We start from the raw sequence: 26,025 nt of genomic DNA, 5'->3' as shown, positions 1-26,025 counted from the left end.
ATTAATAGAAATGTGGAGTAGGTTGGAATGGGGAAGGTGGGGGAAGATTATTACAGAGATAAGTAGGTCAGTTCTGGGTCAGGGTGAGAGAACAAAGGTAGTAGTAGTTTTTTAAAAGGAGATATTTGAAGAAAAAAGCTAGTGTAGCAACAATTTGCATAAACTGTTTTCAGCCTTCGACAACACATATAAACTTCAAGCCTTCCTCACCAATCTGCAACAGTTTTCTCAGTGTCCCTTGCCAACAAGAGGAAAGAACTCCAGGTTTTTAAAGCATGGGATAAGAGAAAATACAGAAGGGAGAAAGAGAGGGGAGAAGGTGATGGTGGTAGTGCTGCGTGGGGGGAGTGGGTGGTGATTATTATTAATAATTATTAAATCAGGTTGCAAAGACAGAACAACTAAAAAGACACAACTTGGCAGAATGGCCAGCCCTGTTGCAATAGAGGTACAAATGAAGGAACTCAGTGAAATATAACGTATTTACTTTCAGTTGCAGGATATTTAGGGGGCTGGGGTTGTAGATCAATGGTAAAGCACTTGCCTTGCACATGTGAGGCACTGGGTTCGATTCTCAGCACCACGTATTAAACAAATATATAAAATGAAGGGATTGTGTCCATCTACAACATCATATATATATATATATATATATATATATATATATATATATATAAATTTAGTAAAAAAAAAATAAATAAGCGGAAGAGGCCAATGAATGAAACTCAGCATTTAGCATCCCTCAGGACTAGGCTCTGTCCTGGCCACATCCCAAATATGCTGGGACAGAGGGGGACGCTCTCATTTTCTGGCAAAATAGATGCTCCTTTCCTTAGTACCGTCTGGCATTGGGATTCTGTGGGTGGGACAGAAAAGAAAAGGGTTTGATTGGGAGGTACTGTACACACAAGGAAAGTAGAACAACTTAGCGCAAACCCAGGAGCTCCAGTGGAAAAGCCCACACAATTTACAACAGTCACAAAAACCCAGCCGTGACCAAACCTCCGCAGGCAGGCTGCTGCTCGCCCCGCCCCTCGACATTCATTGGCTTCCAGTTCCGACGCCAGACCCACAGCTTCTTGCCTATTGGACCAGACAGCACCTGGGGCGGGGTGCGGAAGTGAGCGCCTAGAGACAACCAAGAGCCGCCTTCAAGGAGGGCGAGAGGGAGGGGCTGGGGGAGGGTTTCCCGAAGAGGGGGCGGCCATGGCAGCTGCGCGGCGGCAACGGCGGCTGCGACGGAGCGCGCGCCCGGCTTTGAATGAGAGGGGCTGGGACTGAAAAGGCGGAGCGCGAGCTCGAAGAAAAGAACGGCAGCGCGCGCGCGCGCCTCGTGTGCGCGCGCGGCCCGCGGCAGCTCGGAGCCTCCGCCGGGCGGGGAGGGGGAGGGGCAGGTGAGTGTATTGGCTTGCGCGCGCCCGCGAGGGGCTTTCCTCTCCCAATCCCGACCTCGACCCCAGCCCCAGCCCTAGGGTGTCACCTGCCCTTCCCCGTCAGCCCTCTGTCTCGCCCCCCACTTCCCGCCCTCCCACCTTTCTTTGCGCCCCTCCAGCTCGCCTCCCCCCACGGCCGACCGCCGCTCTAGGGTACTGTTTCCGGGTCAGGGTGACCTCTGGGATGCGGGAAGCGCGACCAGGAGCCGGTTCGGCTTGTAACCCTTGCCATGGCGCGCTCACGCGTGGGAGAGGGGCCTGTGAGGCACCGGCCCGGAACACCCCCAATGGTGAAAGTCCCTTCTCGGGAGGGAAATTCGCCTGTCCTACCTGCCCTCTCTAGAGGCCTCGCACCTCTCAAGGCTGATTTCCCCACAGTCCACGTCCCAGCCCACCGGGCACCCACCTCCGGGAACCTCGAGCGTTCCACGTAACGCGGTGCGCAGGGCGTGGGACGTGTGACCTGAAAGCGCGCACTTTTTCTCATCTGTGCAGTGGGTATGATTTTCCCCCATCAACCAGTTTTAGGTGGGGGATCTGAAATTAAACCATTTTAGTTATGAAACTCAATTTAGACTTCTAGGAGACGTACCCCTTGCTAACAGTCCCAGTGGTGTCACATTGAGGGCCTGAACTTAACAGTTGCCACAGATGGTACAGAATGTTGGCTTTTACAGCCAGGTCTCACACTCCACTTCTGTTTCCGCTTTTCTTACTTGCTGCTACTGCTGAACCCTTCTTTTTCAAATTCAAGTGAGTCCAGGTAAATTTTATCTTTTTGAAGCTTTCCTTTAAGCTACTTTAGAGAATTACAGATTTAATTAGAGGATGTTTCCGTCTCTTACTTGATTATATGGTATTTCAAGCGTTGGTATGAAAAGATTCAGAAATGTAGTTTTGGAAATACAGCACTTGACGACTTGTTCAGTGTGTAAGAAACAGATTGGCTGGCTTGTTTAATGAATCGTGACAGAGTGGATCTACACCATGGGATTTCGAGCGGTTTATTGAGAATTACGAGAAGGAAAGATGTCTTTGATCTATCAGTTGCTGTTAGAGAGTACTTTTTATTGTAGGAAAAATGTTTTGACGCAGCAGAGCTCTCATTCCTTTTGATTTCCCAGAGATGCCATTATTTTCAAAAGCTCTGAAGATAAGTTGTTTCATAGTCCTGAAATTTACTTTGCTATATCTCAAGTTTCCGTATCTTCCTAGTAAGGAAAATTTAATAGGTTAATAGTATTGCTTAGTCCCAGAAAGTATTGTAAAGCAACCAAACTGCTAAGTGTAAGATACATACTTAATCAAATTTATTATTTCACGGCTTTTCAAAAATCATACTTGAAGCAATGGGTACAAAATTACAAGTTTTGGAATATGATGTGGAGAGAGCTGGGACTTGGGTTCATCAGTCTCTTTAAATCCTGGGTGCCTGATTCTGTGCCTCACTCACCCAGGCCAATTGTTGACCTCCATTTCCAATTGAAATGGGAATAGAGACACCAGCCTTTTTTGGTCATCATTATGATTCCAGTGAAGTGGAAGAACCTACATGGCCAAGAACTATGTCTTGAATATATCAGTGTTTCAAGAATGTTTATTTCTTTTCATTCAAGAAATATCTGAGTACCTACTATGTATTTGGCATTGTCTAAAACCTAGAAATATCAACTGAGCATCACTAATGGGGTTCTACCTCCTTAGCCCCTTTGTAATCAATAGGAGGAGTAAGTATGCATTCAAGTTCATGATAGTTTAGCAGCTAATGCAAGGTTTCTCTGTGCTGGCCTGGGAGTGTTTTCCAGTGTGCAATGTAGTGTCTGTTACACAGTAATATTTTTAGTCCTTTAGTTGATTTGTAACTTTAAGTAAATACAAGTCTAGAAGAATATTCCTGTCTGCAAATCAGGGTAATTATTAAAATCTGAAGTGTTGGTTGGTAGCTTGATTGCATTTTCCCATTTCATTGCAACTGTTTGGAAATTTTATCTTGGAAATTATAATATCTTCACTGAATTACTAAAAATGTTTATTTTTAGGGGAGTTATTCTTATTTAAGGCTTTTTGTTTGTTTGTTTTTTGGTTAGTCATCTTGTTTTGTGGTTCTGGGGATCAGACCCAGGGGTTCATGCCTGTGAGGCAAACACTTGGCCATTAAGCCACCTTCCCAATCCTTTGGTGATTTATTCTTGATTGCTGAATTAAGTCAGTCTAGGCTTGAATACAAGTCATTGGATAGGGAATATGGAAATGTCTTTACTCTCTGTGATTCAGTTCTATGAAATAAGAACAATAATATCTCATGATGGCTGGGTGCCATGGCACACACCTGTAATCACCAGCCTCAGCAACTTAGTGAGGGCCAAAGCAACTTGGCAAGACCTGTCTCAAAAAATAAAAAAGGATTGGGGACGTGGCTTAGTGGTAAAGTTCTCCTGGGTTCAATCCCTGGTACAAAATAAAACAAAACTTCATGATGGTTTTGTACATTACATGAGGTAATATTAAGATGATGATGGTCAATGACTATTAGTTCTCTTCTCTCACTAACCACAAAGCAAATTCTCCATAGAATGAGGTATTCTTAATTGCAATGGAAGGAATTCTATTCTTTAATCAGCAATAGTACAATTTTCTGTTTTTCTATTGGGAAAAAACTTCAAATTTTATTTCCTGTTACCGTTGGAATAATTCAAGTGGACAAATACTTATCTAATAATGACACCAACAGTATTTGTAGGAAGGTAATGGCTGTAGTTATCAAGCTCTATATGAAATTTGTTTTCATCTTTTTATCCATATATATTCTGAGATCAGCCCTTGTTCCCATTACCTAAATAGTGTCTTCTTTCAAATGTCTTGCTGGAGTATCTCTTTGGTTTTCTTTTCTTTCTCACCAGCTGCCACATGCTTTAATCTTTCTATTAGCTGCCTTTTATATGTTTTTTTTTCTTAAAATTTCTGTTAAATTGTCATTTGGGGAAGTTTGCTTTTATTTTGGTCGAGTTATATTGTTAACAAATCAGCTTGGAATTAAGCTCTTGCCATCTTATTCAGATCATTCTACTCATAATGAAGCAATTGAAACCTTTCAAGTTTTTGCAAAAAGTTAACTAAAGGTGCAGGTGAATAGAATCTTGTGGAGAAGAATTATGTAGGACAGGTAAGGGTATAATATAGTAATAACTATAGTACAATCTAGAAAATGTGGGTTTCTTAGAGAAAACGGAATTAAAAGACTTCACCTTAGTCCAGTAAGAGGTAAAAAAAGCTTTTGCCAGGAAAGAATATGGGCAATATTTGTAAATTTCAGTAAGGTCTTTTTGGCAGTTAGAATGTAAGCCAACATGAGAGAAAAGGAGTTGATATTGTTTTAATTTTAAATGTTGGTAAACCATTGGTTGAAAATGTACTTGGCAGAAGTATTTAAATAACATGAGCAGTGAAATTTGTAATAATCTAGTTTACTTTAGGAGTCATTGTTGTTTCTAACTTCTCAATTAGTAGGCCCTCTCTAGCACAGACTTTAAGTAAATCACCTCATGATGAGACAGCTTCCATATATATAAAAATATATGAGCATTGCTTTGGGATTCTTTTGGAGCTCTACCGAAAGAATTGATACATTTGATACATTTGATAGTCTATAAGCTCCTTTTTAGCCCTGGAAATAGAAAGAACTAGCTGTATGTTTTGTTTTTCTTAGAGCTGTCAGTAATGGCTCTAGAGAGCAATCAAGATCAGGTACCATGAGAACTAAGTCTATTTTCCTTGCTTTCTGGTTTGTTTTGTGTGTTGTGTGTGTTTTGAACTTTTCTGTTGAGGTCTAACATATAAACTATACATATAGTAAAGTAAATATTGGTATTACCACCCAGGTTGAGATGAAGATCTTAATCTCCTAATGCTCCCATGCTCCCTCTCAGAGATGACCATTAATTTTTATTATTAAAATTTTAAACCATGCAAGGAAATATTATGTTAGTTTAGAAAACATTATTATATGCTGTTTTCAAGAACTTAAGAGATTACTGTTTATGTAGGTAGAATATCCTTTATCCAAAATACATGGGACCAGTATTTTAGATTTTAGATTTTGTTTGGGGAGAGAAAGAAGGTTGGAATCTTTGCATACACAAAATGTAATATCTTGAGGATGAGAACCATGTTTAAACCTAAAATTAATTTGTTTCATATATACCTTATATGCATCGTCCAAGGGTAATTTTGTGTATTAAATAAAATATTATGGTGAAATTTCTATGTGGCACTCATATCAGATTTAAAACTTCAGATTAGAGATGCTCAACTCACATACTAGTAATTAAAAACGAGACAGTGCTCTCTGCTTTAATTCCTATGAATTAGTTTTAAAACAGCATGTTATTAATAGTATAGGATTGGTATTTATATAGGAATTTAGTCCTTGTTATTTTTATGGATATTATTGCTTATCTTATATAAAGTAATTTCAAAAAATGAATCAGCATTTCAGTTTGAGGAGAAACATATAGCTGTCTCTTTAATGTGCTTACATGATAATTGTTATTTAAGTTTTGGTTTCATTCCCTTTTAAGTAAATTTGTATAGAACTGAAGTCCAAATTATATTATTTTTTTATTTGGGGAAAAAACATTAAAATTTTTTTATTTTTCCCCTTGTAGGAAATCACTACTTCAAATACTCCTATTGGCCAACTAATTATTTCTAAAGATGTTAGTAATGGACTGGGAGACCAGTGATTTTTAGTTATGACTAAACTATGCTTTAACTTGAGTACCACAGTTAACTTCTTTTTTCCTCGCTTGGGAAATTAAGAACTTGGATGACATATATTATCAAGTTAATCCAACACAGGAATCATGGTTCTAAATGTGTACTCAGTAATGTTCCTCCTGATAAAAGACAAGGAAAAGCTAAAATATGAAATTCCATTATCAGAAACATTTCCTGTGTGTATACGTGTGTGTGTATATGCCTGTGTATGTCTTGTGACTTGATTTAATGTGTGATCTCCTCCTCAATAGTGGAAAAAGGCTGTCTCCTGTGCATTAACAGATTTTATTTGCCTTTCTCCTCTTTTGCGTTTTTTGAGACCCTGAATAGGAGTATTCAAGATTACTTAATTAATTTAGTCAAATTTAATTTGTGCTAAAACTCATTTTATGTAATCTTAAAATAAATAGTGACTATTAAGGGAATATATGCAATACATATATGGTATAGTTGACTCCGATGTGTAAAGAAATATGTGAAATCAATGACCATATTTAAAAGACTGGCAAAATAATACCGGTTTTACTGTTTTTAGAGTTTTTCTATTGCTATAGGTTTAATTAGTTTTCAGTTCCTGTAGCATTTCTATTATATATATATATAGTATATATTTATATATTATGTCTTTATTTAATTGCAGTGGGGAGGGACTATGAGTGTGATCTGTAAGGATTCAGACTCTGGAAATTAGGTTCAAATCCTAGTTCTGGATTTTATCAATTCTGTGACTTTGGCCAGGTTATTTGACTCCCTTGTACTTCAGCTTCCCTATCTAAAATAGGGATCAAAAGACTTGTTTCAAGTCCTTCACAGTGATATTGTGAGTATTAACTGAATTATACCATGTAAAGCATTTAAAAATGCTTATTCTATAGTAAGAGTTAGTATAGTGTATTGAAATCTATTGTGAAATTAGAGTTCCTAGATAAATCTGGAAATGTGTTTATTACTAATTGCCATAGTTTCCTAATGGAAATTGGCTCTCCAGAAAGAATAGCAAATAATAAATATAAGATAATGTTAAATTTTTGAGTTTCAAACCACAATTTGAAAAATTTTCTAATTTATATGGTATAATGTTGTCCAAAAATGTCTCAGTATAGACTGTTTTTAGAGCTTGTATGAGCTATAATTGAATTATAGAAATTGCACTTATCGTATGATTCGGTTAGTTTTGATGGATAAATACATGTCTCTGAAGCTGTCACCACTTTAAAAATATATGTATTATCTCTGAAATATTCTCCTGCTCCTCAGTAATCTATCCTTCCCACCTCTCCCTGCCCTATCTGAAAGCACTAGTGTTATGCTTCCTGTTATTATGTACTTGTTTGCATTTTCTAGAGTGTTTTTTTAAGTATATAGAATCATACAGTATATATTTTGGGGGGATATCTTTATTTTGGTATAATTATTCTGAGACATATTTATGCTATTACTGTAACAATAGCTCATTCATTTTTATTGTTGAATGTATATATACCACAATTGGTTCATTTACCTGTTGATATACAGTTAGGTTGTTTCTTGTTTAGAACTATTAAAAATAAAGCTGCTATCAAGTAAAATTCTTTGTATGGGCATGTCTTTTATTTATCTTGTGTTTTTCTTTATCTATGTTTGTTTTTATTCATCTTATGTTTGTTTGAGTTTGTAAGAAGTTAAGAAAACTTTGTACCATTTTACTTTCCCACTACTGATGTGGGAGAGTTCCAGTTGCTCTACATCCTTGCTGGTATTTGGTATGGTCATTATTTTTAGTTTAAGCAATTCTAATTAGGTGTGTAAGTAGGTTCTAGCTGTGTTTTTAATTTATATTTCTATGATAATTAATGATGTTGACCATCATTTTATGTATTTATTTTTAAATAAAAATCTAAAATATCTTCCTATTCTAGAGTCACAAATTTTTTTTTACAACTTTGTAGCTTCAGATTTTACATTAGGTCTATGATATTTTGAGTTATTGTTTGTTAATGGTGTGAGATATAATCAAAGTTTTTTGTTGTTGTTTGCATATGAATACCCAGTTTTTCCAGCACTATTTGTTGGAAAAATTATCCTTTTCCCCTGAACTTTTCTTTTCATCTTTGTCAAATTTCAGTTCATTTTTATCTGGGTCTGTCTCTGTACTTTTCATCCATCTATTTGTATATATTGACTCCAGTTCTATACAGTTTTGTTTATTGTAGTTTTATAACAGGTCTTAAAAATCTGGTAGTGTTAATCCTTGAACATATTCTTTTTCAGTTTTTTTTTTTTTGCAATTATATGTTCTTTGCATTTCCATATAAGTTTCAGAATTAACTTGTCAACTTAGAGAAAAAACCTACAGAGATTTTCATTTGGATTGCATCGAATCTAAAGATCAATTTGGGGAGCCTTGATACCTTAACAATATTGAGTCTTCCCACCCTGAAAAAGTCTTTTTAAATTAATGCAGGTCTTTTAAATTTCTCTCAGCAATACTTGGTCGTTTTTGGTGTGCAGATCTTTCATTAGAATTGTCCCTAGGTATCATATTTATTGATGCTCTACACAGTTTTTCCTGATTGTTGTTAAATATAACAATACAATTGATTGTAGAGTTCACAAATTTTCTTCATAGACAGTTTTCTTGCTTTCTAATTGAAACCCCTTCCCTTCCTTCCTTTTTTTTACTTTTGCCAGAACCTCCCCTACAGTGTTTAGTAGAAATGGTATAAGTGGAACATACTTGAGTTGTTCATGATTTTAGGGTGATGGGTATAGTTTTTACACATTTACTCTCATATTTCTGTAGGTTTTTTTTAAATACATATATAGATGTTGTTAACCAGGTTGAGAAAGTTTCTTTCTATTCCTAGTTCTTCCGAGTTTTTATCAGAAACGGATGTTGAGTTTTGTTAAAGGGCTTTTCTGTTTCTACTGAAATGTTTTTCAGTATGCTAATATCATGAATTATTTTTGATTTTTGAATGTTAAATCAGTCCTGCAATCTGAGCTGAGCTCAACTTGGTCATGATGCAGTCCTTTTATGTATGGTTGTATTCAATTTACCAGTATTTTGTTCAAGCAGTTTTGCCTTCTATATTCTTAAGATATTAATCTCTATTTTTTACTGGTAATGTCTTTGTCTAGATTAGTATCCATGTAATGCTGATATCAAATAATGAGTTGGGAAATATTCTTTTTCAGTTTTTTGTCAGTTCCTGTGAAATTGGTATTAAACATTCTTATATGGTACAACTCAATAGTGAAGCCATCTAGACCTGGAAGTTTTTAAAACTATAAATCAAACTTCTTTATTAGATATGAGATTTTTAGGTTGTCTATGTCTTCTTGTACTTTGATATCTTAAATGGAATTTACTTGTTTCTTCTCATTTGTAAAATATAGTCATAATGTTGCTTATAATGTTTTCTCATTATCCTTTTAGTATGTGTTAGCCCTAATTATGTAATCTCTCTCACAAAAGATACTGGCAAAATTTTTGACATGTTTTGTATTAAAATGTACTTATGATTGAGTGGCCCCTTTATGATTGTCAAATGACTTTTATACCTGGTAATATTGCTTTCTGTAAAGTCTTATTTGACATTGAAGTAGTCCTATCAGCTTTCTTTTGATTAGTGTTAGCATAGTATAGTTTCACCATCCTTTTAACATATTTATATCTTGATATTAAAATGCATTTCTTGTGGGCCACATATACTGGGGTCTTCCTTTTTTATTCAACGTAGCAACCTCTGCCTTTTTGTTGGAATGTTAAGTAATTTGCAGTTATCATCTTGCAATTTATTTTCAAATTTTCTTACTGTCATTTGTTCCTCCTTCCCTTGTTTTTTTTGTTGTCTTTTCTATAGAATAAGTTTTTATCTCTCTTATTAGCTTATTGGCAGTGACCAGACTTTATCCTTCATAAAATGATTTAATTTGCTTATTAAGGGATAGGCCTAGGTATCAATATTTCTTTGACCAGATCTCCAGATTTGTGAACCACTGTACTAGATGAGCTCTTTGGTTACTTTTTAATTCATAAACTATGGGACTTAATTCAGTTTCAATTTATAAAATGGATATAACAAAATCTACCTGAAGATTAAAGTGTTTAATTTATTTCGAATAGTGCTATATTCATATAGTTAAAAATTCTAGAGGTACAAAAAGATTTAATATATACTTATACTTTTTTTAATTCTAAAATTGTAAGTAAATTTGTGCTAAATAGATTATTTAAGCAAAATTATTTTTAAAAAGTGTTAAAGGATTTTTTCACAAACTAAAAAACTCTTTAGAAACCTAATTTCTAAAGCTGTTAATATTATTTACACTTTAATAAAATTTATTGTGTTATATTTGTAGCTTCTAGAGAAAAGTTAAAATATGTAAGTTTTCTCAGTGCATAAGTACTTTTCAACTTGATTTAAGAACAGGAATATGGTGTATGAAATCATCTAATGCTTTGGGTATATGTACCTTTTTTTTTTTTTTTTTTGAAGGTTTTAATTCTCATCATGGCTATCACTCAGTTTCGGCTATTTAAAGTTTGTACCTGCCTAGCAACAGTATTCTCATTCCTAAAACGATTAATATGCAGGTAAGTAAATTTTATATTCAAACTGACCTGTTTATCTTCTAACTAGTTTTGAATTCCTTTATAACTTCAGAAATGTAGAAGAGATTCTGTTTACACTCTCTTGATTGTGATATTTGTTCATTAATTTCTAGTATTTTAAAAAATATTGTTTTTCTATTTGAGATCTAGAAAGTGAAGTTAATTGTTTTTGTTTGTTCAAATTCTTAAATCTTCCATTTAAATAACATGCTTAATACCATAGAATTTTAGAAATAAGCAGGCTGACTTTCATTATTATAATCATCACAGAAATTTTATGTAATGTTTTATTATTGGAATGTTTTAAGGTGGTTCAGTGAAATTAGGCATAGGTATTTCTGTCTATACTAATATAGGAATGTTGTTTTGTATTAGTAAAAAAATTTAACAGAGACCCTAAATTAAATAGATTTTTTTATTTCTTAAATAATATTCCAAAATATGCAGGTGGTCCAAAGCAGGTAATTTATTCAGCATCAGTAGGTTATCCATTATCTATAAATTCCAGTTCCTTTTCTATGTCACATGAACATACCCTAGAGCTATGCCTTCTAACCCATGTGCTAAGGTGCCACAGAGCTTCTTATAGGGTGCTACAAAATATTTTAAACTTCAGTGAAACATAGTGATATAGTACCTGTTGAATACTGCATGAATTCTTCACTCAAGGTAGTTTCTATTTGCAGCATGACATCCAGCAGCATTCTAAACTTATGATGGGTCGCTTTTAACACTGAAAACAAATTTTTGTTTACTTGTATGTTTGGTGAGGTATCTTTGCAAAGTTAGGTTTTTAGGTTGTAATTAAAATCAATACTACACCAAAATAAATGTAGAGCAGAAAATGAAGGTGGCAGTGCCTAATTTAATTAAATGCTTGAGAAGCTACACAGTGTCCAACAGGCATACACATTGCATTAATAAGGAATTTTATTTCATTAAAAATAAAACTACATTTTCTTTAAATTTATGTGTACTGTTTTTCTCAACTGACTTTTTAATGGTAGCTAAGCACTTTGGACCTATATAAGTATTAAGTTGTTTGTGTCTGACTGGTTGGTTAATCAGAGGAACAGTTGATATTTATTTTGGCTTAGGAGTACTGTGAAAAAAATTACTGACACACTAATAATAAAGTGGAATAAAATAGGAAGTGTATGATAATCAGCTGTCTTTTTAGTAGATAGATTTAGAAGTTGCACACAACAATTCTGTTCCCACTGTCTGGAGTTTAGCTATATAGATAGCCATCTAGATCCAAAGTAGGCTGGGAAATATAATATTTAGCTAAATGGCCATTTGGTAGCTGCTAAAAGAATTAAGTGCCATTGAATTTATTGGTAGAAGTAGAGTGGTCTGCAATTGAGGAAAAACGTATTGCTGTGGGAATGAGATGATGAAATAGAGCTTATCACTACAAGAGAAATAAAAAAAGAAATGGAAAATTTAGGTGGTTGACTGTTGAAATCACCCAAGAGCACAGGATTTGGGAATTAGAAAAAACAGTGAACGAAGTACTCAAGTTATCAAGAATAAAGGAGAATGGGTGAGAAATTCACTATGTAAACCAGAATAAGAATGAATATTAATTACCAGAATGTTAAAAGAAGCATTGTATTAACACTGTGATGAATTGTAGGTGTTTTCTTTTTGTATTTGCACTTTCTAAAAATTCTGGTCAATATCAATTAGTTTTAGAATAAGAAACTGCATTTGATTTTAACTATTAAGGATTTTCCTATTATCACTATAAATTTCTGTGGTCAATATAAATATATTTAGGATTAATTATATGTTCAGTTTTAATGAAAACCAACTCTTTGTTAAGATAAACCTCTTTTAAATGTCAAAAAGAACATAGATTATGTGTTATAAAACACCAGGCTTTTGTCATAAATTTTGTAATGGACTATAGTACTTCTGTATTAATTCTTTAAACAAATAATGTATAACTTCTAAACTTGATAAATGTCTTTACCAATTAACACTAAGTAGATAGTTTATAGATTACTTGAAATTAAGCAAATGACTAATTGTTTGTTATAGCTATCAGAGTTTTTGAATGCCTTTCTGTGTAGCAGGCACTGTGTGGCTTTAAACATGTCAATTAAATCTTCACAACAATCTTACAAAAGCAGGCTTGAATACCTGCATTTTACAGAGGGTATTGGAACTAAGAGGTTACTTCTATTGAGAAGTAACATTGCAAACCATAGTTTACACAGATTCCAAAGCCCACCTTCCCAGTAAAGTGTCTGGAGCCCATTTCCTTAACAGTTGAGTAACAATACGTCCAATTAATGTAGTACTTTTTCTATTAATCATTAAAACTCAGTTTATAATTTAGTTTAATCTAGTGATTTTCAAACTTAATAGTTAGTCTTACCAAGAACTCAGTATGTAAAACATAAAAAGCCTATCCACATGCTGATAATAGCATGGATGGCCCAGAGCTTCATCTATAGAACCTATAGCACTCCAAGGAGCATGGTTTGAAACTACCTTGTATCTTTGTTTTTGACTTTATATTTCTCCTTAATTTATAATTATGAGTCCTAAATCCGAAAAGCAGCTGTTTTTGTAAGATTTTAAAGAGATTCACAAGATCTGTGATTCATGCTTTTTATTTTCCTCATAGCTTGATGAGCAATAGTTAATTACTAAAATCAATAATTATAAGCCTTAAATTACTGTCTATAATGCTTTTCACCTCTTCTTATTTTGTTCTTGAAATAAATTGTTTCATGGATTATTTCAGATCTGGCAGAGGAAGGAAATTAAGTGGAGACCAAATAACTTTACCAACTACAGTTGATTATTCATCAGTTCCTAAGCAGGTAAATCTTTTTTGAAAAATTGAATGTATTACAGAACAAGAATTTTCCTGGATTGTATACCATTAGGTCATAATTTAGTAGTTGAGTTTTTTTGTTGTTCTGTATTTTTCAGTTCTAAAATCTCTAATTGATTCTTCATTTTATCTTCTATTTCTTTGCTGACATTTTCTATTCTTTCTAGTGGTTTCAAATGTTTGCTATGACTTTTGGAGCACTTTTACATTTCAAAGTCTTAGATAATTTTCACATTTACATCATTGAGGAATTGGCATCTATTAATTAATTTTTCATATGAATTGAGATTTATTGATGCCACATATGATGAATAATAAATTCTGGATTGTTTTATGAACATTTTGAATGTTATATTTTGGGACTGTCTTATTTAAATTCTGCTGAGAATGTTGGGTTTTTTTTTTAGTTTTATTGATTTTTTTAAAAATATACACAACAGCGGAATGCATTACAGTTGTTATTACACATACAGAGTACAATTTTTCATATTTTTGTATATAGAGTATATTCATGCCAATTCATGCCTTTATACATGTACTTTTTTGCATTACAAATAATTAAACATATATATCACAATTTTTCATATCTGTTTATAGATAAAGTATGTTGACACCTAATTGGAGTTTTCGGATTATGAAGTCTTGGATAATGAAGTCCATCATATTCCACCGCCTTTACTAATCCCCTGCCCTCTCTTTTCCCTCCCATCCCTCTTCCCTATCTAGAATTCATCGAATCTTCCCATGTTCCCCCTCCCTACCCCACTATGAGTCAGCCTCCTTATTATCAGAGAAAACATTAGGCATTTGTTTTTTAGGGATTGGCTAACTTCACTTAGCATTATCTTCTTCAACACCATCCATTTACCTGCATATGCCATGATTTTATTCTCTTTTAATGCTGAATAAAATTCCATTGTGTATATATACCACATTTTTTTAATCCATTCATCCACTGAAGGACATCTAGGTTGGTGCCACAGTTTAGCTATTGTGAATTGTGCTGCTATAAACATTGATGTGGCTGTGTCCCTGTAGTATGCTGTTTTTAAGTCCTTTGGGTATAATCCAAGGAGAGGGATAGCTGGGTCAAATGGTGGTTCCATTCCCAGATTTCCAAGGAATCTCCATACTGCTTTTCAAATTGGCTGTACCAATTTGCACTCCCACCAGCAGTGTATGAGTGTACCTTTTTCCCCACATCCTCTCCAGCACTTATTGTTATTTGTCTTCATAATACCTGCCACTCTGACTGGGGCGAGATGATATCTTAGAGTAATTTTTATTTGCATTTCTCTGATTACTTATTACACAGACAGAGTACAAGCATTTTATAAGAAATCATAAGCATTTTTTCATATATTTGTTAATTGATTGTATATCCTCTTCTGAGAAGTGTCTGTTCAGGTCCTTGGCCCATTTGTTGATTGAGTTATTTGGGTTTTTTTGGTGCTTAGCTTTTTGAATTTTTTATATATCCTAGAGATTAGTGCTCTATCTGATGTGTGAGGGGTAAAGATTTTCTGTAAGATACTTGGGAATCAACTTAACGAAAGAGGTGAAAGATATATACATGAAAACTACAGAACCCTAAAGAGAGAAATCAAAACCTTAGAAGATGGAAAGATCTACCTTGCTCTTGAATAGGCAGAATTAATATTATCAAAATGACCATACTACCAAAAGTACTATATAGATTTGATGCAATTCCGATCAAAATCCCAGTGGCATTCTTCAAAAAAATAAAAAAAGCAATCATGAAATTTATCTGGAAAAATAAGAGACCCAGAATAACTAAAGCAATCCTTAGCAGGAAGAGCGAAGCAGATGGCATCACTATACCAGACCTTAAACTATACTGCAGAGCAGTAGTAACAAAAACAGCATGGTATTGGCACCAAAACAGACTGGTAGACCAGTGGTACAAAATAGAGGACACAGAGACTAACCCACAAAATTACAGTTATCTTATATTAGACAAAGGTGCCAAAAACATGCATTGGAGAAAAGATAGCCTCTTCAACAAATGGTGCTGGGAAAACTGGAAATCCATATGCAACAAAATGAAATTAAACCCTTATCTCTCACCATGCATAAAACTTAACTCAAAATAGATTGAGGACCTAGGAATTAGACCAGAGACTGTGTGTCTAATAGAAGAAAAATCTTTATCATGTGGGATTAGGCCTCAACTTCCTTAATAAGATTCCTATAACACAAGAATTAAAACCAAGAATCAATAAATGGGATGGATTCAAACTAAAGTTTCTTCTCAGCAAAAAGAACAATCTGTGAGGTGAACAGATGTTTTATTTTATAAAGTAATCAGTTTGGTTAGACTTAGATGGAAAGTTCCAGTCCTCCTCTTGTGAGCTATACTCCTAATGTTGGTTCAGTTTTCAGAGTATTTTCTTTTTCTTTTTACTTTGTGTTTTGTTTTTAATGGAAAGAATAGAGCAAAATAGAACAGAACAGAATATTTTAGAAGGTTTACCCATAATAAAAGTACTTAAACATCTGTTCTATTTTTCAAATATTTTTTTTAGGTGTAGTTGGGCACAATACCTTTATTTTATTTATTTATTATTATGTGGTGCTGAGGATCAAACCCAGTGCCCTGCATGTGCTAGGTAAGCACTCTGCAGCTGAGCCACAACCCCAGCCTCAATATTTGTTTTAGTTTTGGTATGTGAATTGAACTATGTAGTTTCCCATGGGTCAAAAAAGTTTGAAAACCAGTGTTTTCAGAAGCCCATTTTTCTAATAAATGATTAATGAACTGCTGAGTGCATTGCCCCTTTGTGGCTGACTATGTTGGTTATTTAGACAGATGTGGAAGAGTGGACTTCCTGGGATGAAGATGCACCCACAAGTGTGAAGATTGAAGGAGGGAATGGGAATGTGGCAACACAACAGAATGCTTTGGAACAAATGGAACCTGACTATTTTAAGGACATGACACCAACTATACGGAAAACTCAGAAAGTATGTTAAAGATTTGCACTTTTAAATTAGACAATATAATATAATTAGTATTTATTGAAAAGCCTACTTTTCATTATAATTTTATTTTCTGTTACGTTAAATAAGAATTTCCTATGTTCAGACGACTTAGATCTAGATGTAGTAAGTTATATCCTCAAGACTTTAAAATCATACATTGGTATTTGATTTACAAATCACGGACATTACCCATTGACATCACACTATAGTAAATGAAGATTTATTTCAAATTGTTCTTATTTCTTCTAACTCCTTCATATATTGCAATCTTATTTCACACTTGTATTTCAGATAAGCACACTTTTAGTGCTTCATTTCTTATTCAATCCAATAAGGAAACTTTTTCATATATATATATATATATATATATATATATATATATATATGTATGTATGTATGTATATGTATACACTTTATAAAATGAGGACATTATTTATTCTCCACTTCCTACTGCAATTCCTCACTCTCTTCTACCTATCTAATTTTAGCTGTACATTTATTTTTATATTATCTAGGTTAATAAAATTTATATTCTCCTTTTTGAATTGTCCAAATGCTCAAAACTGAAAAGCATTAAATTGTGTATTTTTCAAAGATCCTTTAAGTGTCTTAGTAGATGTACACTTTGTATCATGGAAGTATATTGCTGTTCTTTATAATAATTTAGTATATTTATTATAATAGTACTTTTTAAAATTAATTAGATTGGAAATGGTTTTAATAAAAGTAACCAAAACTCAAGTAAGAGTGTCTTACTACTACTACTGACACAAATGAGTTACTGTATTTATAGCTAGCCCACATGTTGAGGGATCTGGTGATACTTTTAGCAGGACATTATCAATGCTATTATTTAATATAGTAATTAAATATCCTGATTATATTTTGGAGTTCTGGGGAAAGTGAACGAGGAAAAATGGAGATGAGAATTTTTTATTTTTAAGGAGTAAAATAAAATTTTTCTTAGATTGAACTGATCTATGTGACAGTTGTCTGAGAATTTGGATACTCACTGTAGACTTTTTTTTTACATTAAATTTTTTTGAAAAAGAACAACAGCGTATTTTTTAATTACATTAATTTTTTTTAAAAAAAGAACAGCATATTACAAAATGCATTGGGACATTTATTTGTCTATTTTTATATAGTTCTGTGTAAAATATCCCTATCTTATTTCAACTAATCTTTCAGATCATCATTAAGAAGAGAGAACCATTAAATTTTGGCGTCCCAGATGGTAGCACAGGTTTCTCCAGTAGATTAGCTGCTACACAAGATATGCCTTTTATTCACCAATCTGTAAGTATGTTAATTAGCTAGAGGGAAAGACTTGGTTCTGTTTCTTTTTTCTGTAAGGAAGAGGAAAATAACTAAATGAAAATAATATTTATAATTTTTATGAGTTTGAAACAGATTTAGCAGTTTGCAAGAAGTTAATCTGTAGTTTCACCATTTCTATCATTTTATGAGAGTACAAATTACTCAAATACTAATATCAGGATCCCATTGTATACATGAAAGATACAGACAAAATATGTTATTTAAAAACATGGACTTTAGGAGGTTATTTCTAAGATAATAAACCTTTATAGCAGGTTAATTTTAAGTGAGTTATGGATTGTTTCCCTAGTAGAGTTTATTTACATTTAAAATGTGGTTTCATTTAAAATATATTTTATGTAAATGAAAATTTTAAAAGAAAAGAAGTAGTGAAGACTATGGACAACTGAGGCTCTCAACCTTGGGAACATTATTAGAATCAGTTTTAGAATTTGTAAAAAAATACATATACTTAGGTTCCTCCCTAAACTTAAGGATGGTTTGATTGATTATATTAATTACCTGTTGTTGTGTATCGACCCCAAATGTAGTGACTCGAAACAATAATAAACATTTATTATCTCATAAAGTTTCTGTGGATCAGGAGTCCAGAGTGACTAAATTAGATGGTTCTGGCTCAGGGTTTTTAATGAGTTTGTGAATAAGTCGTTGCACTAGGGCTACGATGGCTTGACTGGACTTAGAGGATTCATTTCAAAGGAGTCTTTCTTACATGCCTGGCAAATTAATGCTACTTGTTTGCACAAAGCCTCAGTTCCTTCCCATGAATTTCCTCATGCCATAACTGCTGATTTTCCCAGAACAAGTAATCTGGAGAGGCAGAAAATGAGTGTGTGTTTTTTGAGGCTGTTTTTTCTAGCAGATCCATGTTTATGCATGTTTTGAATTCATTGATCAACAGCTATTCTTGCTAATACCAGACTCTGTGCTAGATGCTAGTAATACAGTGGTAAGCAAGCAGAACAGGCAGGGTCTTTGCCTCAGAAGGATATATTCTAGTGGGGGAGACATAATATCAAATAATTAATTATATACACAATATACACAAATGTAATTATGAATTTTGATAACTCCTGTGCAGTTACATGATATAATAATGTCATAGATATTTTAATGAGAGCATAGTAACATCACAGATATATCTCTGAATAACATAGCATTATAATATTTAATTTTGTCCATTTCTCAGTTTTAAACTTTATTATTCATATTGGCAAAGTGGTTTAGTTCTAACCAGAGAATTAATAATGTTTACTGCCTAACTATAATTCTAATTCTAATTACAATTGTTATAATTCTTATAGAGCTCATTGTAAAGTTGAAAATATACAACCATTTGGAGAGTGGAGAGTGTGGTACATAGGGTAGATGAAAGAGTTCTCCAATGCTATTGTTACATATTTTTTTTCCAAAGCAGACAAAGTCAAGGGGAACTGATTGCATAGGAAAGAATACTAACCAACTGGACTTTGTTCTCTACACCAAAATTATCTTAGAATGTTCAGTTTAAATGAAGACTGATTTGTAAAATTAATGAAATTTATCATTTGTATTATGGGAATTCTTTTTATACTAAGAATATCAACTTTTTTCTGTCTTTTATGCTTTTTCAGTTCTTAACTATAATTTGGTTTGATGGTTTTTGATGGGCAGATGAATCTAATTTTTGTGTAGGCAAATCTATCTAATCCTTTTCAATCTTTTCTATTTTACTTGGAAGGCCATCTCTATTAATATGATCTTGATACTTTTACTTTTCTTATATCTAAATGTTGTACCTATACTAATAGTCAAAATACCTCAGTTGGAAAAATTGGGAAATAGTATGAAGGTAAAATTTGCAAATAAGAAATAGACATAACCTAAAAACATGAAGAAAAGTTTGATCTGATTCTCAAAGAAATTCAGAGTAAAATGACAAGACACCCTTTTTAAGTTTTATCAAATTAGCAAATGTAGAAAAAGAAGGCCATTATCAGTATTGACAAAGGTATAAGGAAACCAAGACTTCTACCAACTGCTGTGAAGAGGATTAAGTAGGGACAACTTTTCAAGAGTGTCATCTATATTTTGTTTCAGTATCTTTAAAAACGCTTCTTTTGTGTTAACTGCTTTATTTCTATAAACATACCAAACAGATAATCAGAAACATTTTAGGAATATTTAACAGGATGTTATTGTTTTTATTGTCAAGGGAAGAAATTCAAAAACATTTTTTTTAAACGGGGTAAGTATTCAAAACAATATTATCAATTTGCAGTTTGTTACCAGTTAATACATATTATCACTTCCACACCTAACATCTCAGTTTTATTGGTTCTTGGAAGACTAAGGGCATTGAGGGGGTGGGAGGAAAACTTTTAGAGGTTTGAATTGGGGAATAGTAGAATTTAGTGACGAGCCTGATGATATCAGCTATGTAGAGCAGAAAAAAGGAAGAAATAGTATTCTAGGTAAGATAAATTTTTCCTGATTTGAAATTTTTGCCTAAGACAGAGATAGTAAGTGGAACTGAACAAATCTACTAATTACAGAATTACATATGCTTGGGTGAAGATGACTATACTATTTTGGAAACTACTCCATATAAAATAGTATCTTGTAAAACAATATAGGAAGAAAACTGAACTTGCCCAAGACTTTTTAGCACTGAAAGTCCTGTAACTTCAGGAAACTCAAAAGTTCTAGGCAACTCAAGGCCCAGATCATTTGTGCTTTGTAGAAGACATGGTAAAGAAGTTCAGAAACCACAGGAGAGTGAAAGGTTTTGAATGTTTTAGAAGATAGATACTCTTGTCTGCTGTGTGGAGAAAAGATGGCTCTGCATTGTCTTAATTTTGCTTCGTTTTTAATTTAGTCTGAATTAGGTGACTTAGATACCTGGCAAGAAAATACCAATGCATGGGAAGAAGAAGAAGATGCAGCCTGGCAAGCAGAAGAAGTTCTGAGGTATTTGAGTGATATTTATATCACAACCTGAGTAGTAGATTTGTTCCCCATTGTGTTTAAGATCAAGGAGGCCTGTTCTGTCAAATGTCTGTCTTATCTTCATTTTTCCTCATTTAATCTTAGATATCTAACATGAGCTTATTCTGTATCTCAGACTGCATACACTATTTTGTAATGATACCAAAAATTAAAGCTTTATAGAAATAAAATAATATAATTGTATTAAGAACAAGGGAAATCTTTTACATACAAATAACTTTTGTAATCATTATGTTGTACTATGAAATGTGAACTACCACTGTATATTTTTTGTGGGTCAGAATTGATTACTTTTTTTTAATATCCTCAAGGTTTAGTGTAGTGAAAGCTCTTGAACATAGTAGAGACGTTATAATCTGCCTATCCTACAGAAAAGTAAATGCCATTCTGAGGGTTTAAAGTTCATTTTTGTTGATGGTTCTTTCTTTGTTTTTGTGAGCAGTAAATTGAGTTCTTGTTATTTCTATATTAGGTCAAAGAGTGAAAAGAAAATTATCTTAAAGGAGAGCTTATGATTATGATCGATAATTAAAACTCATTTAAATGTACTTATCTACCATGCGGCCTGCGCAATGGTTTCATTAATGAGGTTCTAGGCATAAAGTTAGTTAGAAGAGATCGAAATAAAACACACAGATTCAGTTACCTTATTTCTATTGCTAGGTCCAAGACGGCTCCCCTCTCTGGTTCGCTCCTCTAGCCGCCCAGCAGGGCAGCAAGGATTACTCAGGGCTAGCAGGAGAGAGCGAACACGCCGGGGACTAGCCTTTTATTGGGGAGCAAGAGATTCAGGGCAGAATTCCATCCAATGAAGGTTGAGGGTGGGGGCTGCATTCCAAGGTCAGGGTCAGTGATTGGGTCCCCGGGGTCAGTGGTCAGGCACACCCCCACACGGATGGGCTCTCTCATCAGGAAAGGGCCAGGAAAACTTCGATACAGCCAAAGTGCCTCAGACCCTTAACAGGAGTCACCTAATCACGTGTTAGAATGGCTTCCCACATACTTAATTTACTTATGCATTTAAAAATACATAATAAGCTACAGTGGGTTTTTTTGTATTTTGAAATTCAGATTGTTTTTATCATAGGGACAGAAAATGAATTATCATTATCTAAACAGATTTTATTTTTGTTTTTTCCTTTTTTGTCTTTGTTGGTAAATTACAATTATCTTTAATAACCAGCAGAGGGTGCAATTAAATAGCTGAAAGTTACTGCTGCTGTTTTTATCTTGTCCATTATGTTTTCAGCATGTCATTTTTGTTTGTGTTTTCTTGGACAGGTAATGTGGTCACATTTTAATATTCAGTCAGTAAGATTGTAAAAGTTTTTAATATTTAGTGCCTGCTTGGTCAGGATAGCTTAGTCTTTTGTAAAAGAAAAAAAATTTTTTTAACTGTGGGCTGTAACAATTATGTTGCAAGGATCATAATAAATTCAGTTTTTAAAATTTGTCATAGATTCAAAATTCACAGTGTTTTAGAAAATTTGGAGGATTTAGTGATTACTAGTACCATTAGCCAAGGATAAAGGAAAAAGTTCATTTTGAATCCATTCATCTTAATGATAGTTTGTGTAATTTATGCCATGAACTCATAAGTATCAGTACCAAAACCTCTCTTCCATCTTGTCCTCTTGCTTCTAAAACCAAACAGATTTAAAAAAAAAAAATAATAGAATTTTGCATTATAATAGCAGCTTCAGAGAGTGAGACTGTTGTCAATAAAAGACATGCTTCCTGCTGCACGTTGCACGAGTTCAACTGAAGGGATTGGAAGGTTTCCATGTGTCATTGCTACTCCTAGAAAAACAGCAATGTAAAAGTATGTCCATATGCCATCTCTTCTTATTCTCAGACTTCTCCCATTTACACCTTAAAATACTTCAGTATTGTGATCAGTTTGTTAAAGTGAGAAGCTAGTACTTTGTCAATTCCAGACATTAATCTGGAGAGGTGAAATATATTTTTTATGTACAGCGATTTATAAATTGTTTTGTGTGCATACAGTATTTGTTGATGTTTTTACTTTAGCTAATAACCAGGTCAAAGCTTGATTATTGTATTTATTTATAACTTTTCCAACCCTTTATAGTTCTTTTCCTATCTTCTTTTTTGCTGCTAATGTGTTAGTTTTTTGTGCAGATTATCAGTTTTTCATGCAAGTGAGCAGAGGTAGGGAAAAGTAGATTCACTTTTGTTCTTTAGAAACTTAGTTAAGTAATGATAAAAGTCATTTTGTTCTTTCTAAGCTCAGTTTAGTACATAGTGACAGTCAAAATGGTTCCAAAAATGTTTCTCTTACTCCCATCTGTAAGTATGATTTACAACTGTATGTATATATACATTTTGCTCACTATACTCAGCTTTTAAGTTGTAAAAAGGGTACCATAGATAATTAAATTGTATGTATGGTACCATATATAGGTAATGTGTTTTTTACCTATCCCATGCCTCATTGTGATTTACACCTTCCTTCCTTAACCTTGCATGCTTGAGTTATTTTCTCACACCCTAACTCTTCAGATTCAGGACCAACTTACGGTCCTTCTCCTCCTATTTCTTCACCCAGTCCTACCCCCAACTCCCTACATAAATCAGTCCACAAGATTAGAGAGGTTTTGGGCTAGTGGAATTATGGAAGGGGCTAAGGAGAAGATATGTATTTATAATGTGGAATTAGCAAATACCCACCACTATGCCCCATAATAAAGCTGATCAAAAGTTAATCCTTAAATAGATTTCTAACTTCTAAGTGGTCTTAAGTTTTTATTTTCTTACAGGGAGTATTCTGCACAACTGTGTTTTTAACATCCTTTACCTGATTGTTTTAAACTATTATAATAACAAGATTTTATCCTCAATATCAAACTTTTCTGAATAATATTCCCATAAAAAGCTGTGGTTGAATGGAAGTAGTATCTTAGTACAGATAATCTAAGAAAGGTAAAAAGATGTAGATTCTTCCCTCACTCACCTTTGGTACTAGCGATTGAACATAGGGGCACTTAACTACTGAACCACATCCACAGCCATTTTTAGTTTTTATTTGAGATAGGGCCTCCCTAAATTGGTTAGGCCCTCACTGAGTTGCTGTGGCTGGCTTTGAACTTTGAATACTCCTGCCTCAGCCTCCCAGGCTGCTCAGATAACAGGCATGTTTGCCACTGTGCAGATGTATATTATGTACTTAACCATGATTTTGGGCATACCACTTAGCCTTTATGTCTCATTTTACTTATTTGTAAAATAGATAATATCTCTTTTATTTTGCAAGTTAAGTTCTAAGGATCAGCAGAAATTTCTGTTTATGGAAATCTTTGAAATTTTTTAAGCAGTGAGAAAATCAAGTATTTTATTTTATGATGGTGGAAAAAACAGTATAATTTCTTTCTGGAATTTATTTGCCATTTTTCCCTATTGGTGTTTTCTAAAAGTAAAGATATCATATATTTTTCTTCAGGCAGCAGAAAATAGCAGACAGAGAAAAGAGAGCAGCAGAACAACAGAGGAAGAAAATGGAAAAGGAAGCACAGAGGCTAATGAAGAAAGAACAAAATAAAATTGGTGTGAAACTTTCATAACAAATGTTCTTCAAATGTCATAGTGCCAGTAGGAGAAATCTGAGCTCCACAACCCAGACATCATTTATTTGGATTTAAGAATATTTTCAGAATACAAACACACTGCTTAATTTCAGAGCATTCATCAGGCCATCCAGGACACCAGAATTCTCCCAAAGTACCTTGAACTCCTAGTAATTAAGACTCAAAAGAACAAAGAGGACTTATGAGACAATATTTTCTTCAACATGCTCCAAATATAAGACAGTTGTTTGCTGTAGAGAAATTATTACGAATGGAATATACCAGTACCTCTCAAGCTAGTGTTTCTAGCTAAATTAATGGTTGTAAATAATTTTATGATGGAAAAGAACTCTGCTATTATGCTTTCCTTCAATGTGCATAATTATAAAATAAATAATTTTAATATTCTTTGTTTCCATTATTACCTGACCTAAATTAGATAAGTTGTAGAGTTTCAACTTCTTTATCTTTGTTGTCAGAAGCTGATGTTGGCATACGTTTTCTCTAATTTGGAATGATTTTGCTTATGTTTGGTAGAACATTAAGGAATATGAAATTTTGGGTTTTCAAAAAAATGACATTAAATGCAATAATCTGATAAATATTTTATACTTCATTATTTTCTTTTGATGATATAATGTTAAGCATATTTGTAATTTATGTTGCATATGTAAACATTGAAAATCAGCTAAAATGACAAATTTGTTTCACATTATTATAACTTGTGAGTTTTAATTGGTATTTATAATTTTTCCCTTTCATTACAGATTTTAAGATGTTGTGGTGTCTTTAAATACTTTAGTTCTTCCTCCACCTCAAAAGCCATTAAGTTTCAAATGCAGAAAGACGTCAATTCTATATTTCAGAGCTTTTGGATGAATGTATTTAATATATCTGGTATAATGCAGGTTACCTGTATTGTTGGCTAAGGTAATGTTAGGGACCCATTAAAATATGAACCATGATAAGAATAATAATTTTATTTATGGTGTTCATAGACTTGTTATAAAGAAATAGTTGTATATTGTATTCATAGGGGGAAAAACAGATTTGATAGTTTAAAATCCCATTAAATTTTTTTTCCACAATTAAAATGAATTTATCCTGATTTTTTATGGCTTTAGAATTTTTTAAGTTTTTTTCTTATTAAAAATATTGCCCAGAATTAACATTTTGAGGGATTTTAAAATGTCATGGACATTCTACAGGCCAAATATTGGTATGTTTGAAGTAAAGTGATATTTCATGGTAACATCACAAACTATACAATAAGTTTCCTAAGCTCTTAGCCTAAGCTTCCAGACTAAATGTGATTATAGACAGTTGAATTTAACTGATGGAAAGCTTTTTATAGTGCCAAAACACATTTTCAGTTATTGTGTGTATTAGTTTATGCCAATAAGCTCATAGTTAATTAGAATTAGAGTCAAATTTTTAATATGTCTATTCTCT

The 26,025-nt window shown here is 33.4% G+C and overlaps 1 protein-coding gene across 3 annotated transcripts; it reads left to right on the top strand.

The window, feature by feature from the left end:
* Nucleotides 1-1,170: 1,170 nt before the first annotated feature.
* On the top strand, nt 1,171-25,133 carry Ebag9 (estrogen receptor binding site associated antigen 9). Of its 3 annotated transcripts, none has more exons than XM_026384558.2 (7): nt 1,171-1,394; nt 10,691-10,788; nt 13,565-13,643; nt 16,484-16,642; nt 17,852-17,959; nt 20,859-20,950; nt 24,450-25,133. In XM_026384558.2, exons 2-7 carry the CDS (start codon nt 10,706-10,708, stop codon nt 24,568-24,570), a joined length of 642 nt encoding a protein of 213 aa, XP_026240343.1. In that variant the 5' UTR covers nt 1,171-1,394; nt 10,691-10,705; the 3' UTR covers nt 24,571-25,133. The 3 variants fall into 3 exon arrangements, with proteins under 3 accessions (XP_026240343.1, XP_026240342.1, XP_026240341.1); XM_026384557.2 differs by lacking the exon at nt 1,171-1,394 and adding an exon at nt 1,619-2,186; XM_026384556.2 differs by lacking the exon at nt 1,171-1,394 and adding an exon at nt 1,619-2,196.
* The last annotated feature ends 892 nt before the right edge of the window (nt 25,134-26,025 follow it).

The sequence above is a fragment of the Urocitellus parryii genome, chromosome 7, assembly GCF_045843805.1.
Source record: "Urocitellus parryii isolate mUroPar1 chromosome 7, mUroPar1.hap1, whole genome shotgun sequence".
NCBI lineage: Eukaryota > Metazoa > Chordata > Mammalia > Rodentia > Sciuridae > Urocitellus > Urocitellus parryii.
Note: the sequence above shows the minus strand (reverse complement) of the source record. Positions and strands in the feature narration are given on the sequence as shown.

Coding starts and splice junctions, on each gene's coding strand:
- Ebag9 (XM_026384558.2), top strand. CDS start 10,706: ATGGCTATCACTCAGTTTCGGCTATTTAAAGTTTGTACCTGCCTAGCA. Junction 13,644..16,483: donor ATTCATCAGTTCCTAAGCAG/GTAAATCTTTTT, acceptor TTGGTTATTTAG/ACAGATGTGGAAGAGTGGAC. Junction 16,643..17,851: donor CTATACGGAAAACTCAGAAA/GTATGTTAAAGA, acceptor CTAATCTTTCAG/ATCATCATTAAGAAGAGAGA.